Source organism: Ochotona curzoniae, unplaced genomic scaffold, assembly GCF_017591425.1.
Source record: "Ochotona curzoniae isolate NIBS_2020 unplaced genomic scaffold, NIBS_Ocur_1.0 patch386, whole genome shotgun sequence".
NCBI classification, from domain to species: Eukaryota; Metazoa; Chordata; class Mammalia; order Lagomorpha; family Ochotonidae; genus Ochotona; species Ochotona curzoniae.
This window is the reverse complement of record NW_024466957.1, coordinates 63,983-82,041: the sequence shown is the minus strand read 5'-3', so window position 1 is coordinate 82,041 and position 18,059 is coordinate 63,983. Positions and strand designations below refer to the sequence as shown.

Sequence of the window (18,059 nt, the reverse complement as noted above, 5' to 3'; positions counted from 1 at the left end):
AGCCCTCCGCTGCCTTGGGCTCCTGCCTGTCCCGACCCCCAGCACAGTCCTGGGCATGAGAGAAGCCCTTAGGACCTGCCGAGAGGCTGTGGGGGACAGGGCTCTGGGCTGTGTGCGCTGCAGCAAGCCGCACATGCTGAGTGATCATTCCACAGATCTCCCGGGAGCCCTTGGGAGTTTGAAAAGCATGTTAGGAGGGCCCGAAGGCTTACCAGGTGTGTCAGGGGCAACCTGGGACTTTAGGCGTGACTTTGGTGGCGCCCGAGAGGGTGGTGGACAAACTGGCCTTTGTTGTACCTTTTCTGGGCCTCCTTGCCAGCTGGGGGAGGTTGAAAGGGGACATGGGGCCAGACTGTCTGGGCCTCCGCCCAGGGGCTTGGATCTGGGAAGGGGGGGACCATGGTAGTCAACACAGAGTAGGGCCAAGAAGGCCAGATGCTCCACTTGGGATTGTCGTCTCCTCCGGCTTGTTTTATTGAGAAGCAGTTCACATAATTCACACACAGTATTTATCCTTTTAAGATACACAGTTCAATGTTTATGTATTTGAATGGTGGGAAGAGAGAGAGAGAGAGAGCGCGTTTGTGTCTGCTGGTTCACTTCCCCTGGCTGCAACACGGGCCAGGTTGAAGCCAGGGGCGAGAATTCCAGCATGGGTGGTGGGGTCCAGGTGCTTGGGCCGTCTTTGGCCTTCCCAGGCACATTTGCAGGGGGCGGGATGTCTGATATGGGATTATGGTGTCACAGGGAGTAGCTCGGCCTGCACGCTGCCACGGTCCTGTGGTTTGTGGCAGAGTCCTCCTGCTCGCTGGGGGCTGTAGATCCCCACCGCGGCTCTCTGTCAGCCGGCTGCCTGTGAGCCTGGCCTCTGCGTAGCTGGGTTGGGGGTGTGGGGGCCAGTGTGATTCGCCACCTTGACCCAATTCCCTTTTGTCCTGCAGGCAAAGCCCATCTACGGCGGCTGGCTTCTCCTGGCTCCGGATGGGACCGACTTTGACAATCCTGTGCACCGGTCTCGGGTAAGGGGGCAGGACTCACCCCGAGGGCAGTGGACAGGGAGGCCGTGGGAGGCATTTGTGAGCTCAGAGGCCACAGACAAAAATGCTGCCGGTTTGGTGGGCCGGCTCGACTCACAGGCGAGGGTACCTGTGAGGTCCCTTTGGTGTCGGGGGCTTAGCGACCCAGGGGTTGAGACTGCAGAACCCAGGCTTACCTCTCCCTAAACTTCCCCGTGGCAGGCACCCCAAGCAGGAGAGGTGCTCACAGCAGGGCCTGTCTGCCAGGCAGCCCCTGCCGCCCCTCTGGCGAGGCCACGTGAGCCCTGTTCCTGCTGGCCGTGGAAGGGTGGGTCATTGAAGCCCATGGAGGTTTCTGGGTCCTGCTCCTGGGGAATGAGAGACGGGGTGCAGTGCTGGCGCAGAGCAGAGCACGCCTCCACAGTCCCTGTGTCTTGCTGGCAGCCTGCTAAGTGTTGAGAAGAGGACCCGGGGTGCCAGAGGTCAGTCAGGCTGTGATGGCCGAGTCCTTCACCCTCGTGGCCTTTTGCATGCCTGCACTTGGCAGCATGTGACTACTTCAGCAAGCCCATACCTTTGCCTTTTATTTATTTATTTTGAAGATTTCTTTGTTTGGCATAGGGAGGGCACGAACGAAAGGTTTTGTTCACTCCCCAGATGCCTACAATGACCTGGCCTGGGATGGCTAAAACCAGAAGCCATGGACTCTCCTGGTCTTCCCCATGGTGACAGGGACCCGTGTGCTTGGGCTGTCATTCACCTCCTCAGTTAACAGGGAGCCGAATTAGAAGTAGAGTAGTTGGGGGGCCCAGGACAGTAGCCTAGTGGCGAAAGTTGTCGCTTTGTATGTATGAGCCAGGACCCCATATGGGTGGCCAGTTTGTATCCCAGCCACCCCGCTTCCCATCCAGCTCCCTGCTTGTGGTCTGGGAAAGCAGTTGAGGACGGCCCAAAGCCTTGGGACCCTGCACCCACATGGGAGACCTGGAAGAGCTCCTGGCTCCTGGCTTCAGATTGGCTCAGTTCCGGTCATTGTGGCCACTTGGGGAGTGAATCATCAGACAGAAGATCTTCTTTCTGTCTCTCCTCCTCTCTGTATATCTGACTTTACAATAAAAACAAAATAATTCTTAAAAAAAAAAGAGTGGTTAGGAGTTGAACCTGAATCCAGTAGGGGATATACGTGTTGTAAGCAGTGTTTTTGTTGTTGTTGTTGTTTTTGTTTTAAGATTTATTTTTATTTGAAAGGCAGAGTTAACAAGGACGGAGAGAGAGGTCTTCCACCCACTGGTTCATTCCCCTAATGGCCTCATCAGCCAAGAGCTTTTTCTAGGTCTCCCACATGAATGCAGAGGCCCAGGCTCTTGGGCCATCCTCTGTTGCCTTCCCAGGTGCGTTAGCAGGGAGCTGGATTGGAAGTGGCGTGCCGGGACTCGAACCAGAGCCCATGTGGGACGCCAGCACTGCAGCAGAGACTTAGCTTACTGCTGCATTGCACCAGCTCCTGCAAGTAGTGGCTTAATCCGCTGCTCCACAGCACCAGCTGGCCACTCCCTAGGTATCGGAGTTGTTTCCTGGGTTTTGTCAGTGAGTTTTGAAGCTGTCCTTGCCCCACTCCCCACTGGATCGTGAGAGCTGGCCCTTCAGTAGAGTTCCCAGGGACCCAAGAGTGGGCAGTGTGTGCCTCGGCCCTCAGGTCACACAGATCCTGCAGCCCTCGCTGGTGTTCTGTGGGAGCCCCGTGTGTGCGCGTCCCTGCCCCCAGGGGCCTCTACAGTGCACAAGTGATGCTCAAGCCTCGGTGACTCCCAGGGTGCCCCAGTCCGGACCCCCTTCTACCATCAGCTCCAGAAATGAGGTCAGGGGACTGGCGTTCCTTAGAGGCGGTGGTGGCTGGCCGAGGGCCCAGTCTCGCGGCCTTCTCACTGGCCCTCTGCTCTCTTGCAGAAATGGCAGCGGCGGTTCTTCATCCTCTACGAGCACGGCCTCCTGCGCTACGCCCTGGATGAGATGGTGAGCATCCTGGCTGTCTGGGCCTCTGTAGGGGAGTCTGGAACAATGGGAAGAGCTATGGCAGCTGGCAGCCTGGAGCTTGGGCTCCAGCATGAGGCCCGTCCGTGGGGGTCAGTGAGGGCGGAGTCCGTGCTGTTCTAGCGTCTGGCAGAGCACTCACTGTTAGGAGGGCTTAGGGCAGATCTTGTGCTGGCTGTGGCCTCTGACATGGGACACCCTTGTGCTGGTGGGTCGTCCTGCCAGGCTGCCTCGGGCAGCCTTTTGCTAACAGGTTTTGCCTGTCCTGTCTGCTGAGTCCATCACAGGTCCCCTCTCCCTGGGCCAGTGTTCTCATCATGAACCCGGTGGCATTCGGGCTCTGCTCTGCTCCCTGCCTGATTTTCCACCTGCATCAGCGTTTGCTGCTGTTGTTTGAGACAAACCTGCAAACCCGCTAGCCAGGTGGAAATTCCGCCAGGTAGAATGTTCTGGCTTTTTCCCACTGCATCTGTTTTGGTCTCATGCCCTTTGCTCAAGAGGAGGTGTCTCCTGCCTAGAGAAAACCACACTGCGCACTGTGGGGGAAGGGAGGAACCAGCTGCAGTTTCCTGACGCGTGGGAGTGTGAGCTGGCCAGTGGATCATCCTGGACAGTCGAGTGACCCCGTGCGAGGCGGGCTGGTCCCCAAACAGCCCAGAGGAATTTGTTCTTTGTTGTGCATGAGAATGGCTTCTGGAGTGTGCCTGGCGGTGGCCGTGTCCCCCCGCCCCCAGGGGGGCTTCTGAGGCTGCTGGTCGTGGGTATGGATGGCAGCTAGAGTTCACGCAGGGAAGGCTGAAGTGTGCGTGTGTGCACGTCGCTGCCAGTCCCTGAGCTCTGCTGCTCTGAATGACAGCCACCTCGCTGGGTCGTCCTGCTGTGTGCGAGTGGGCAGCAGGGTTGGGACTCACAGGCCCTCCTGCCCTTGACGTCATCAACTGCAGGTGCTGGGCCCTTGTGAGCCCTCGGGTCTGCCTTGCCCTGCCTGTGCCCAGCTGAGCCACTCTTGAGTCCCGTAACAGGTGAACGGAGCAGGCCCTGGCTCCATGCTGTGTTCAGGCCGGGACCATTGGCCACCCTGAGACGAGAGCTCCCTGGCTTTCCCTGGTTTTGCCTGGTTTCTTTGGGTTTCCTCAGCGGCTGCTTATTCCCGTGAGGACATCTTTGAAGCCTGACAGTCCTGTGCGAGCTCCCTGCGGCTCAGCTGTGCAGGCCCTGAGGGTGCCTCTAGGGCCCCCTTGGTGGTGGCCCACATGCAGGATGCTGCTGAGTACCTGGGCCCTCACTGTCCACAGTGGTCTCCTGGCACCCCCGGCTTAGAGGCGGACCCCCAGAAGAGGCTTGGACTGAAGGGTGTGCGGTGGCATGAACGCCTCTGGCAGATGACTTGAGAATTGTCCCTTGAGCCAGTTGGTGCTACCAGGCAGCCCCTGCTGGGGCGCGTGCTGTGTGTGACCATTGTGGCACAGTGGTGGCCACCTGCTGGCCATTTTGCAGCTTCCGCTCAGCTCTTCATGGTTCCCCTTTTGGGTCAGCAAGGTGCCCTGGGGGAGAGCAGGAAGGAGGCTGCAGGGGTGGAGGCTGGGTGGAGGAGGCGTGGGGTGCCTCCCATGCCCAAGGGCCACAGAGGCCTGTCCTCATGGCTGCTGCCCAAGACGGGCAGAGTGCCAGGAGCCCAGGAGCTCCAGCACCCACCAAACCAAGAGGTTGCGTGGAGGCTCACGTGTGGCTACTCCTTGCTGGCCGGAAGCTTCCTCCCCTGTGGGCCACCCAGATCACCACCCCCCACCATGCCTGTGAGAGGCTCCCACTGGGGTGTTTGTCTCCCGGGGAGCAGCTCCAAGCAGTCTGCAGCAAGGCTAGCTTCCCCCTGCCGCCGCTGACACCTCCAGGCCTCCCCGCTGCTCTGCTATGTGCAGCAGCCAGTCCCTCTGACGCTGAATCAGCCTGTCGGTACTGCTGCTTGGCTTTTGTGGGACCTTGCTAGCTGTGTGTTACCTTGCCAGAGAGATTGTGGCTCTGTCTCCCCTCATCAGGGCCCCTGCTAACCCTGGGTGTCACCCTGTATCGTCTGGCGTGGTTTTGGGTTGCTCAGACCTGGGGAGTGCTCATTGAGTATGTGTGGAGTTGGGCTGTCCAGCTTCGTGAACACAGGGCAGCGGACACATGACAGTGAACATATGGCTGGGAAGAAAGAGCAGGGTGGGGGGACCCAAAGTGATACCAGAGTGGGTGTCAGAGGTACTGGGGTACAGGACAAGGGTTGGGCCCAGGTTCCTAGCCCCCAGCTGGGGCGGGGCTCGGGCCTGGGGGTCTACTCCCACTCCAGGCTGACCATGGCCTTGTGGGTGGCTCTGAGAGGTGGGACTGGCTGTTGGGAATCTTGTTTCCTTTTTTGGGAAATTTCTCTCTCCATACACCCACATGGCTGTAACTAGTGGGTGTGGAGGAGAGGCAGATTTCCCAAAAAAGGCAAAGACGTCTCCCCAATGCAAGTGAGGTGAGTGGGCTCGGGCCGCCTGCAGATGAGCGGGGCCTGGGAAGCTTGGCTGGGCCCCTGGTTTCTCAGGAGCAGGCCAACTGCGGAGTCGAAACCCGAGCTGCTGCCACCACCCTGTGGCTTCGCCAAATTGGGCCCCTTCCCCCTGAGCCAGTTGGGGCTTCCAGAGAGAGGCAGCCCCCTCCTGGAGCATGGGGAGACCATCTGATGTTGGGGTTCTGTTATTGATTGGGATGGGCTCCAGCTGGCAGAAACCTTAACCCTTGAGCCCCCTGGACATGTGGAGTTTGGTGCCATTCAGGACACGCCCAGGCTACCTTCCTAGAGTCTGTGCCCTTAAGCCCTCCCTCCTTCTCGCATGACTCCGGTGGGGCTCCTTCGGGACCAGGCTGCTGGGCAACAGGCTGGACGCCTTACCTGAGCCGCCCGGAGCAGAAGGGCTTCAGGTGGGGGCGTCATGAGCTCTAGAACACCGGCGTCTGTGAGATGCCCCTGTGAGTGGGCTCTGCCCTCCTGTGAGCAGTCAGGGTGCGCACACGGTGTTCTTAGGGTGCTTGTGTTTTGACCATGGCTTGCCCGTCGTCCCCTTGAGGCTGGCTGTGGAACTGAACTTGGAAGGCGGCTGATGCATGGAGTCGGGTGGGAGCTCAGCCTGTCAGAGGGGAGCCACCCAGTGTGTGTGTGTGTGTGTGTGTCTGTGTGTGTGTGTGTCTGTGTCTGTGTCTGGTGTCCTCTAGGTGGGCTTCTCTTCCGTGGCCAGGCCCTGCTCTTGAACCACACTGCTCCCAGGTGAGCAGAGCTGCCCTCTCCCTGGCAGGCCACAGCACCGAGGGCTGGCTTTGGCTCCCAGTGGCTCGCCCTCTTCCACCCCCAGGATCTTTGAGGTGTAGAATGCCCCTGAGCCAGCAGGACTGTGTGGGGTCCCTGTGGGAGCATGCCAGGTTCCCGGGGACTGGGCCATGTGCTTGGCACCTGCACCTGCAGTTTGCCCCCACCTGGCTCCCTGTTTCTGTAGCCTCAGCCTTGCCTCTGTGTCTGAAGGGCGAGGAGGGATCCGGGTGACTTGTGCTGTGGGAACGTCACAGCTGCAAGCTCAGGCCTCATTGCTTGCAGCTCGGCTTCGCAGCTCTGACCTGAGCAAGCAGGAGGATCAGCCTGCTTGCTCTCCAGGTGTCGGGGCCCCACTCGGCCTGATTCCTGGGTCACCGTCACAGTGAGCCCTGAGGGAAGTGTACACAGCCACAGACGGCTGGCAGGGGCTGGGGGAATGTGAAATCTGTCACAGAAACTCTGTGCCTGGAGGAAGAGGCGGTGCAGGGCTGAGATCAGGGAGAGCGGGGGCATAGGGGGCTGCTCTGGTGCCCTAGGCTGGCTCTTGGTGCGTGGCCACGAACCTGACCGTTGTGGCCACACTGCCCGTAACATCCGGTCCCAACGGCTGCCTGAGGCCCTGGGAGGAGTGCCCCCGAGAACCTCGGGCCCCTGCACAGTGAGGGGGGTCTGGCTGCCTGGGAGGTGACTTCCCAAGTCTCCCAGTGGCTCAGGTGTCACGAGTCTGTTCAGAAGGTGGCCCCTACAGCTGTCCTGGAGGCAGAGACGCTCCCCAGGCTTGGGGACCTTCCCTGTGTGCAGGGCAAGACAGAACCCCCAGGAGACAGCTTGTGGCTGTCATTTTCAGACTTTTTTTTTTTTTAGATGTTTAAAGAGATTTATTTATCTGAAAGGCAAGGTGAGTGAGAAGACAGAAGGAAAGAGAGAGACTCTTCCCTTCTGTGCTGGTCCACTCGCCAGATGGCCACAAAGGCTGGGTCAGGACCAGGCCGAAGCCAGGAGCCTGGAGCTCCATCAGGTCTCCCGTGTAAGGGCAGCGGCCCAGGCACTTGGGCCCTCCTCTGCTGCTTTCCCAGGTGTGTGAGCAGGGAGCTGGATGGGAAGTGAAATAGGCAGATGTTGAACTGGTGCCCATCTGGGATGCTGCAGAGACCACAATGCTAGCCCCAGAACTTACTTTTTAATTTTGTTTATTTTTTTTTTAAAGATTTATTTTTATTGGAAAGGTAGTTTTACAGAGGAAAGAGATGGAAAGATCTTTTCATCCACTGGTTCACTTCCCAAGTGGCTGCAGTGACCAGAGCAAAGCCACCAGGAGCCTCTTCTGTCTCCCATGCAGGTGCAGGGTCCATGCACTTGGGCCATCCTCCATTGCTTTCCCAAGACACAAGCAGGGGCTGGATTAGAAGTAGAGCAGCCAGGACTAACTGATGCCCATATGGGATGCTGGTGCTTAAATGTGGAGGATGAACCATTTGAGCCATTACACCAGCACCCAAGAACTTTTTTTTTTTTTAAGATTTATTTATTTCCCTTGGAAAGAGAGAAAAAGATTTTTCATCTGCTAGTTCACTCCCCAAGTGACCGCAACAGCTAGAGCTGTGCTGATCCGAAGCCAGGAGCCAGGAGCTTCTTCGGGTCTCCCATGTGGGTGCAGGGTCCCAAGGCTTTGGGCCATCCTCGACTGCTTTCCCAGGCCACAAGCAGGGAGCTGGATGGGAAGCAGGGCCACTGGGATTACAACCGGTGACCATATGGGATCCTAGCATGTTCAAGACAAGGACTTTAGCTGCTACACTATCGCGCTGGGCCCAAAAATGAATCTTAATAAACAAATACATAAAGCCAGATGGCTGCTGTCCGAGTGTGTGTGTGGGTGTGCAGTGCTGCCCGCCATGCCCACACCCAGCTAAAGATCCTGCAGGGCACCTTCTCAGCACCTTGCCCTGTGGGGCCCTCGCACGCTGCGGCCCACCCTCCTGCTGTCTGTCAGAGGTCAGCCTGACCCACCAGTCCCCTGAGGCACTCCCCAGTGTCCTCTCCCTGCTGTGCCCTGCACTACCTAACAGAGCCTTTGGCCGCGAAGAGGATGGGGTGTGCAGTCACAGCCCTGTGACCCCTGGGGTGGTGCAGGTGTGCCCTGTGTGAAGGGCTGACACAGCCACTGAGCCACTCCTTGAGCACAGGCGGCTGCCGTGCCCTCGGTGGTGTCTGACAGGGCAGCTGCCCTCGCATGGTTTGGAAGGCCAGTGTGGGCAGGGCTCCTTCCTCCTGAGGCCCTGTGTTGGGACTCCTGGGCAGCTCCTCCAGAGGTGGCTCCCGGCCCGGGCTTTCCTGAGGCCTCTCGGAGCCCATCAGCCTTTTGTCCCCTTGGGCGGGCTTGGGGCCCGCTCGGAGAGTCCGGGAGCACGTGTCTGTGCCCTGAGCTGGCCAGCTGTCCCTGGAGGGAAGGCTGGTGGCTGCCTGTGAAGCTGCTCCTGCATTACATCTTGCACGTGAGGTGCACGTGGCTGAGCAAGCCCCGGGGACGAAGCTGGGAGAGAGCCCACAGGTCCCTAGCACCAGAGGCTTTGAGCACTCAGGCCCCACCCCCGGCAGCCACAAGAAGCAGGCCTGGCCTGGCTTGTGTGGGAGGAGTGTGCCTGGGGGCTGCATGGCTCCACTCGCTGCCCCTGCTGTCCCTGCTGTCCCTCTGCCTGGGTGGGAGTCGGGGACCAGCTGCTCCTCAGAGGCTGCTCCGCTGTGAGGCAGGGGATGCCCCCAAGCTCTGGTGGCTGGTGGAGCTGTGCAGGACACAGCCCCAACAGAGAGGCAGTGCCCGCAGGACCCTGCAGCTGTGTGCAGCAGGAGCCCAGCCATCCTCCAGATGGTGCCAGCAGGTGTGCAGCCAGCCAGCCACACAGTGGGGGCAGAGGTAGGAAGAAGCTGTGCCCTGAGCAATCACTGGCCTGGGCAGAGAGTGCTTTTGGGAGTTGGTGTTGAAGGTGGGTGGAAGGCTGGGCACCTCTAGCCTGGGTGGTTGGCAACCTTGCTTGGTTCATGTTTGGGGAGTTCTGGTGTGCCAGAGCAAACCAGAGCACAAGTCCTCCCACCTCTGCCGGGGGCTGCCAGGGTGGTTTGGCTGGCAGTGAGAGGAGCGGCAGGCTGCTGAGACGCGGAGTCCCTGCTGGTGCAGGGCCTTCGGTGGGACCTCAGCAGGAGACGCAGGATGCCTAGCCACGTGACCATGAGAATACCAATCAAGTTAGGCAGAAGGTTCTCGGAGGGGCCCTGGCACAGGCCTCACCCATGTGGACGAGGGAGCTGAGGCCTAGAGGAGAGGGCACTGCACAGTCACCCGATGGGCGGCATCTGAGGCTGGCGGTCCTTCCTGTGGTGCCTGACGGTTCGTGTGCTGGGGTCAGCCCTGAGCTTGTTCGTGCGGCAGATCGAGTGCTGTGAACGTGGAGACGCGCCCCCCGGGGCTGCCTGCTGACTGTTGCCTGCACGGGCTGGACATCACCTTGCCCCAGGCCCTTTCTCTGTCCTGTCTGGCCGTGGCAGGTAGCGACCACTGACGCTCTCTTCCCAGGAACACCAACAGGATAAGTGGGGAGACATGGACTGGTGGCAGGTGGTGGTAACGTGCCCTGTTGCTCAGTTGGCAACTTCCTGGGCCCGGGTCTGCCCTCTTACGTTTGTGGGGATGCTGTGGGGGCTTGCACTGGGTGAGGGGTGCTGAGCTGAGTGCTCAGAGATGGATAGCAGGTGGCCCGCTGTATCCCTTGGCCCTGCTTAGTTCTTCCTCCTTGGCCTCTTCCTGGAGGTGGCTGACGTATGTGCACTGGGCAGGCACAGAACCATGCCCAGGCTTTCTTCCCATCACTGAGTGCCTGCCTTGACACCGAGCAACTGCGTCCTCAGGAGCGGCTGGACAGTGCCTACTCGCCCTCCGTCCTCCTCGTGTGCGTGGGCTGTGGGCCAGGGGTTTGATGTTGGCTTGCAGGGCCTTGGGGACCTTCATTGCTTCCATGCAGCCTTCCAGTTCTGGCTCTTCCGAGGAAGACACGGGTCTTGTCTTCTAGGCTGGAGAGAGGGGAAGGCTCACTTTCAGGCAATGGAAGGCTTACAGGGTCTGCCAGCACACACCTCTGGTCCTGCTGATGGTCCTGGGGGGCCCACTGCCAGCCGTCTGGGAGATGGCATGCCTGCAGTTGCCCATCTGTGCGTCGCGGTGTGTGTGCCTGGAGCTGTGCTGGCTTTCCCGTGTCGTCTGCCTCTCCCCCGTGGCAGGAGACGCTTGCCTAGCTTTCGAACGTGTTGGTTATTTGGTATAGCACTGAGCAGTCGTTCCCGCCCTGGGTGGCGTGTGGCATCCTGCAGCCCCACCCGGGCAGCCGTCGCTGCCCCAGCCCTGCTCGCTGAGGAGCCTGTGGCAGCCTCCCAAAGCTCTGTGGGAAAAGGCAAGTCTTTTGAAAAACAGAAAAAAAATCTTGAAATGCACATGTTTTTTGTTCTTTCAGTAGTTAAGGATTCTGCACATACAAACCTGCCTGTATAGTGTGCCAAAGGCTCGGGTGGGAGGGCTCTGCCCGCTTGGGGATCTGGCACGCTCACACCCCCCTGTGCGGGGCGAGACGGTCGTTCAGGTGCATAAGCAGTGCTCAGTAATTGCCCTTGGATTTTTCTTTAAAAAGATTCATTTTACTTGAAAGGCAGTCAGAGAGAAAGAGATCTTCCATGCACTGGTTCACTGCCCAAATGGCTGCAGTAGCCAGAGCTGAGCCTGACCGAACCCAGGAGCCAGGAGCTTCTGGAAATTCCACTTGGCTGCAGGGGTCAAAGCACATGGGCATCTTCTGGTGCTTTCCTGGGTGTGTCAGCAGGAAGCCGAGTCCAAAAGGGTACAGCAGACCAGCTGGCACCCATATGGGGAGCTTGTGCCACGGGCGGCGGCTTTATCAGCTATGTTTTTTTTTTTAAGATTTATTTATTTTCATTGCAAAGTCAGATATACAGAAAGAAGGAGAGACAGAGAGAAAGATCCTCCATCTGATGATTCACTCTCCAAGTGACTGCAACGGCCAGTACTGATCCGAAGCCAGGAGTCAGGAGCCTCTTCTGGGTCTTTCACGTGAGTGCAGGGTCCCAAGACTCTGGGCCATCCTCGATGCTTTCCCAGGCCACAAGCAGGGAGTTGGATGGGAAGCGGGGCCGCCAGGATTAGAACCGGCGACCATATGGGATCCTGGCGCGTTCAAGGCGAGGACTTTAGCCTCTAGGCCACGCTGCCGGGCCCTGTCAGCTATGTTACAGCACTAGCCCACTGCCCTTGCATTGTTTGGGAATATAGTTTTTCTTTATAAAATTTTGTTAATTGTTTTAAAGGCTTATTTTTATTGGAAAGGCAGATTTGCACAGAGAAGGGGAGATAAAGAGATCTTTCATCTGCAAGTTCACTAAGTGGCTGAAATTCCTGGAGCTGAGCTGATCCGAAGCCAGGAGCTTTTTCGGGGTCTCCCACGCGGGTGCAGGGTCCCAAGGCTTTGGGCCGTCCTTAACTGCTTTCCCAGGCCACAAGCAGGGAGCTGGATGGGAAGTGAAGCAGTCGGAACACAAACCAGTGCCCATATGGGATCCGGTGTGCACAAGGTGGGGACTTCCGCCAGCAGTCTATTGCGCTGGACCCTGCACTTGTATTTAATTTAAAAATTGTTTGAAAGATGTACATATTGGGCCTGATGCCGGTAGCCTAGTGGCTAAAGTCTTCACTTTGCATATGCTGGGATCCCATATGGATAGCAGTTCAAGTCTGAGCCGTTCCCCTTCCCATCCAGCTCCCTGCTTGTGGCCGGAGAAAGCCTTGGGACCCAGCGCTGGCATGGAAGACTCAAAAGAAGCTCCTGGCTCCTGGCTTCAGATCAGCTCAGCTCTGGCCATTACAGCCACTTGGGGAGTGAATCAGAGGATGGAAGATTTTTCTCTGTCTCTCTGTAAATCTGCCTTTCCAATACAAATAAATGAATCTGAGAAGACAAAATGAAAAGGAAAAAAGACAGGCATTGGCAGGCTTGCCAGCACAACCAGCTTCCGCCCTAGGCTGCACTCCTGCCCCAGGAGAGGCTGTTTTGAAGTCTGCAACCAGGTGCTCTCAGTATCAAGCTTAGTGATGTGTTGCTGTTGCCATGGCTGAATGTTAAAGGACGTATCTACTGGTACCTGCCAGACGCTCGGACCGCAGCCGGTAGTCAGGGTCAGACGGGCTCCATTCCCGCACGCAGTGTGTGAGTTGGGGTTTGTTTTGGGGCTCACACTCGGGGTTTGGTTTTTCTTGCCCTCAGCCATCACCCCTCCTCCGGTCTGGATTTGTTTGGCTTTCTGTGTTAACGACCCGACTGCAGTGAGCCGTGGGCTGGGACTGCTCCCGTGGGGTGGCTGGGCTCTTCAGTGTCCATCCTGCCAGGGGTGGGGGGTCCTTCTCAGAGTCAGGGCCCCTCTCTCTTCTGGGCCACATTTGCCGGGGAGAAGAGGGAGGAGAGAAGGCCCCACACCGTGGCTGGTTCACGTCTGCACGGGTGTGGCGAGAAGAGAAGGCCCCGCACCCTTTGCTGGTCGTGTTTGGCAGCCACCCTGGCTGTGGAATGTTAGCTTGGAAATAACTTTCCCTTGGGACTGTGAAGGCATTGTTCTGGCTTCCCCCGGTGCCGCTGAGGCGTTCACAAGCAGGCGTGTGGCTCGTTTTGTCAACGGATGGAGTTTTGCCTTTGGAAATGCTCGGAGCCTCTCTCTGCTTTGAGTTCTGGACTTGGACGAAGATGTGCCTTGGCCTGGACCCTGTCCCTTTCTTAGCACAGGAGCCTGTGCGCCCCTCGGGGGAAGGTCGTCCCCAGAATTTCTTCTCTGGCATTTCCTTTGCTTTTGTTTTTCTTCCTACAAATCTGCGACTTGGCTGCCACTTCCTCTGCCTTGGGCCTTCAGGCCATCAGCTCCCACTGGGTGTCCGTGGGTGTCCCCTTGTGGAGCGTTGTGCATGAGCTGTGTGGTTGTTACACTCTGAGGGGTCCTTCTGAGTCGGGACTCATTCGCCTTCTCTCAGTGCCCTGTCTCTCTCGAACTTGCCTTTGCCCACCTAGTGGTTCCAAGAAGAAGGCTCTGTGCCAGGGCGGTGAGGGAGCTGGCCAGAGGGCCCTGCCTCAGAAGCACAGGCAGACGGGGAAGGGCCCTCCGAGCCTTGGCCCTTCCCTGGCTGGGGGCCCCGGCATGAGGAGGCAGTCTGCTCCAGTCCGTGGAGGCAGCCCCAGCCCCCTGTGGACTTCCTTGGCCTCTCCCTGCCATTGGTCCTCCTGCTGTGCCTGCTGCCCAGGCTCCAGACCCAGCTGCCCCTAGAGAGGCACTTAATCGGTGGTCCTGCCCACCGGTTGGTCCTGCCCCTCTGGAGCCCCTTGTGGCCCCCGTGTGTGTGGCGGGGGACAGTGTCAGCCTACTTCCTCGTGGCTGCAGCCACGCTTGGTCCCTCCTTGGATGCGGAGGCTTCCATCTCCAGCACTTAGGCAGCTCAGGGGTACTGTTGTCTCCCCTCTAGCTCTTTGTGCTTGAGAGTTTGCACTTTGTTGCTTATTTGTGGCCGTTTTTACTAGGATTTTAGCAGAAATGATGAGAGACCAGAAATGATGGTAGGAGTAGGGCTGCACTCCCTGGGGTGTCGCACCTTTTGCCATAGGCATCGTTCCTGCCTCCCAGCCACCTTTTCTCTGTCCTTGGTTCATCCTGGGCGGGTCACGTGTGTTTGGTGAGGTGTGTGGGTGCCTGCAGCCCATGTTGATGGTGTCAGGAGCACTGTCCAAACGTGGGGACATTTGGACAGAGGCGCCAAGGGCCACCGACACGGTTGCTCGACTCGCCTCACGTCCCTTTGGTGAGGAGGACCATTGTTGCCTTGGGACTACAGTGGAACCCTTTTGTCGTGTACGGGACAGATTGGCCATGAGCATCTGCAAGGGGTGGGCCGCACAGCCTGGTGTGTTTTCCCCCTTGGCCAGGTCTTGCCTGCCAGGCCGCATGCCTGTGCCTTGCTGTGCTTGCTGTGCCTGCTGTGCCTGCTTGGACTGGAGGCTGGAGAGACGAAGATGACTAGGGTGTGCCCTTGGGCGTGTTGACATCTGGCCAGAGAGCCCCAGGACCGCTGTGTTTGGGGGTTGTGGTCCCGGCAGGCTTTGCCACAGCTGGGAGCAGTGAACCTGAGGGCAGTGAATGTCCCACCCAGCCAGTGCCAGGAGTCCTGGGGTCCATGGTAAAGGTTTGCGGGGACAGAGCAGCCGACAGCACGATGCTACCAAGCTTCCATCTGCACAGGGTGTGCACTTGTGTATTTAGGTGAGGCCAGAATGTAAGGATTTTGTTGTGGTGCAGAGAGCTGAGCAGCAGCTGCTTGGCACACTCTCATCCCTGCCCGAGAGCCTGGGCTCTGGTGTGCCTGGGAGGAGCAGGCAGTGGGCCGGGTGCTCGGGAGCCCGGTGGAGCTCCTGCGTCCTTGGACCTGGCCTGACCCTCACTCTTGTGGGTGTTTGGGGAGTGAGCCAGCAGATACAAGACTCACCCTCTCTGTCACTCTTTCAAATAAATAAGTAAAAACTTCCACGACTTTGTTTTTAATCAGAGCGTCCTGTCCACCAGTTCTGTGTCGTCCTTGGCAGTGTGTGTGCTGTAGCTTCCTGCCGTGCTAGCTCATCCACTGCAGCCCCGGCTCCCTCCCTGAGATGGTGCTTCAAAGAGTGGACTGCGGGCACACCTCCAGGGCCAGGCAGCCGAGGCGCAGCAGCAGGAGACACTGAAGCCTCGCCTTTCCCTCTGCATGCCCAGCCTGTTTCCGGAGCTGTGGAGATGCCTTGCAATGCTGTTTATAGTCTGAATGGAGGGCTGCACGCCTGAGAGCCTGCACGTAGCTCAGTTCTCATCTGCTGACCTCCAGAGCCAGCAGCACGAGGAGTGGGGACAGGAGCTGCTGAGGGCAGGCAGGGCCCCAGCGTAGTCAGGCCATGGTGACGGGTGTCCACTTTTGGATGACTGAGGTGAGCCTGAGCTGTGGGATTTTGCTCTTGGTCTCTGGCTGTTTTCCTGTGGCTGATCCTGCCCCTGGCCCTCCACCACCCGGCCTTTTGGATTTGGGATCAAAACAAGTCCTTTGCAATCTCTGGAAGTCCCAGGTCCTGCCTGCCTTGTCCTCCCCTGAGACCTGACTTGGGAACAAACTTGCTCTCCTTCTCACTGCACCTGCCAGACATAGTGGAACACACGGGACATCAAGTGCCCTGGGTGAAGGGCGGAAAGCGGGCCTGCTGCTGCCCTCCTTCCTGGGCCGGCCCTTTGCCCCCTGTGGGAAGGGAATCCAGAAAAAGGCAGAGTAGACGAGCATGAGGACCCCTTCCTTCCTGTCATGTGGGCAGTAAAGGGGCCAGACCCCCCCAGCACCGACCAGACCGCCTGGAGGGGTCCTGTGTGGGAATCGAGCCGGCTCCCAGCCCCTGACCGCGCCTGGCCAAGCAGAGCAAGAGAAGGCTGTGGGAAGCCTCCAACCTCAGGCTGCCTAGGGCCCTGGGGCTTTCTCAGGCATTCCGGGGCCAGGCAGAGCCCTGGCCCTGCCCCGCCCCACCCCGCCCCCAGCTTGGCCGCCTGCCTAATTGAGGCTTTATTTATCTCTGCATTTTCCCAGCTCGGTATAGAGAGAAAGCGAGTGGGCGAGGCCTGCCGAAACTTCACCAGCATTGGGAAAATGGGGGGTGAGGGGGCTGGTTAGGGGAGAAATAATACTGCGGGTCTGCTTGCCTCTGGGCAGAGGGGCAAGGGGAGGAGGGGCTACGGAGAGAAAGCCACCCCAGGAGGCGGCCGGCCTTGCAAACCTTTTCTTTTTTTTCCACCCGTACTCAGAATCCCAAAAATAGCCATGTCAAAGGCCCCAGCACAGGGAGTGAGAGCGAGAAGGGCCAGCTGCAAGCCTTCGCCACTGCCGGCCGTGCTCTGAGCCCCCCTTGCAGGCGGGGGCTGCCCAGCGCTGTCCTCCAGGGAGTGTGCAGGCTCCCGCTGTTGCTGGCGCTTCTCATGGCTCCTGCCCGTCTTCCTGCTCAGATGTCTTCCCTGGGAGCAAACCTGCAGTTCCAGGGCAGAGGATGGGGCAGCTAGGGGAGGAGCCACATGGAGCAGAGGCCAGGGAGGGGAGCAGGTCAGCTGAGTGCAGATTGCCTGCTGAGGGGAGGCTGTGGCCGTGCGGTGATGGCAGGCCCTCCCTGGCACACACTGGCTGAGATGAGCCCCACAAAAGACCCCTGGGAGCATCATGTGGCACACAGCAGGAGGGAATGCTGCCTTCTGCCCGGGGGGGGGGGGGGCGGGGACATGCCCAAGGCCCTTTGTGGGTTCCTGCAGCTACTGTCCACCCATGCAGGGCTGCTGGGCACAGCATGAGCTTCCCACCCAAACTGTTGGCTTGTCCAGAGTCCTGCTGTCCCTCCTGCCTCCCCAACACCAGTCCCACATGGTGAGAGTCTAGAGCACACGGGGTCTTTGGGGCACCTGGCCCAGCGAGGGCTTTTGTCCCTGCTTGTGGAGAAAAGTGAATTGGCATATCCTTGAGTGCTTGTCCGGAAATGCAAGGCTTGCTGCACGTTTGTGGGAGTTCCAGTCCTGCCCCTGTCAGCTGACCTTGAGTTCCATCTCTCGCTGCTGTCGTGGGGGGGGGCACAGCATTGAGGGAGGTGGCAGGCGCCCGTCAGCTCTCGGGAGTTAGACCTGCAGGACAAGGGTCACACCGGACCCGTCTCTGTGGCCTGTACAGGTGGGACCCTCACGGCTGCCCCTTCCCTATCTCTGGCCCAGGACACTGCCAGGCAGTTGGGAAGCAGAGTTTCAAGGACAGCTGTCTGCCACTGAAAGGCAGGGTGACTTTCACGGGAGCTCTGTCTGGGTCTCCTTGTAGGTGGCGGAGTCTGAGCACGTGAGCCATCTGCTGCCCGCCCCCCCCCCCCGCCCCAAGGCACACAGCAGCAGAAGGGGGACCAGACGCCCTTCCAAGGGCGCAGAGGCCGTTTCAGAAATGTTGACTGACTTCCAGGTTTTCAGATGGACCACGTTAGCTAAAAGGAAAGAACTCGAGACGCTTGACAACACTGCGCGGCAGTGTGGACTCCAGCCTTGACATAGTTTTGAATTGTTTCTTAAGGATACAGTCCTAGTGGCTAAAATGCACCAGCGTCCCATATATGGCCATTGGTTCGTATCCCAGCTGCTCCACTTCCCATCCAGCTCCCTGCTTGTGCTCTGGGAAAGCAGTCGAGGATGGCCCAAAGCCTTGGGACCCTGCACCTATGTGGGAGACCCAGAAGAGGCTCCTGGCTTCGGATCAGCTTTGTTCCAGCTTTGTGGCCACTCGGAGTGAACCAGTGGACAGATATTTTTTTTCTCTCTCCTTTCTGTATATCTGTCTTTCCAGTAAAAATAAAAAAATCTTTAAAAGGGGGGGAGGGAAGAAGTCGGATTTTGAAGGGGTCAGGGGGTGGATCAGGCCACCTCTGCCTTGTGCACATTTGCAGAACTCTGTAGGGTCCAGTCCTCTGGGCTGTGCACAGAGTCCTCTGGGATGCCTCCTTCCACGCCCCTGAGGCTAAGACCCAGGGAGAAGGGGGCAGCACCCCTCCCTGTTCTAGGGCCAT

The 18,059-nt window shown here is 58.7% G+C and overlaps 1 protein-coding gene across 2 annotated transcripts in view; it reads left to right on the top strand.

The window, feature by feature from the left end:
- LOC121167534 (myosin phosphatase Rho-interacting protein-like) overlaps positions 1-18,059 on the top strand; it is a 93,000-nt gene that overhangs the window by 21,118 nt on the left and 53,823 nt on the right. For both annotated transcript variants that reach the window (XM_040997004.1, XM_040997005.1), the window contains exons 2-3: positions 942-1,019; positions 2,964-3,029. In XM_040997004.1, the coding sequence (XP_040852938.1) occupies positions 942-1,019; positions 2,964-3,029 (144 nt within the window). The remainder of the gene's footprint in view (positions 1-941; positions 1,020-2,963; positions 3,030-18,059) is intronic.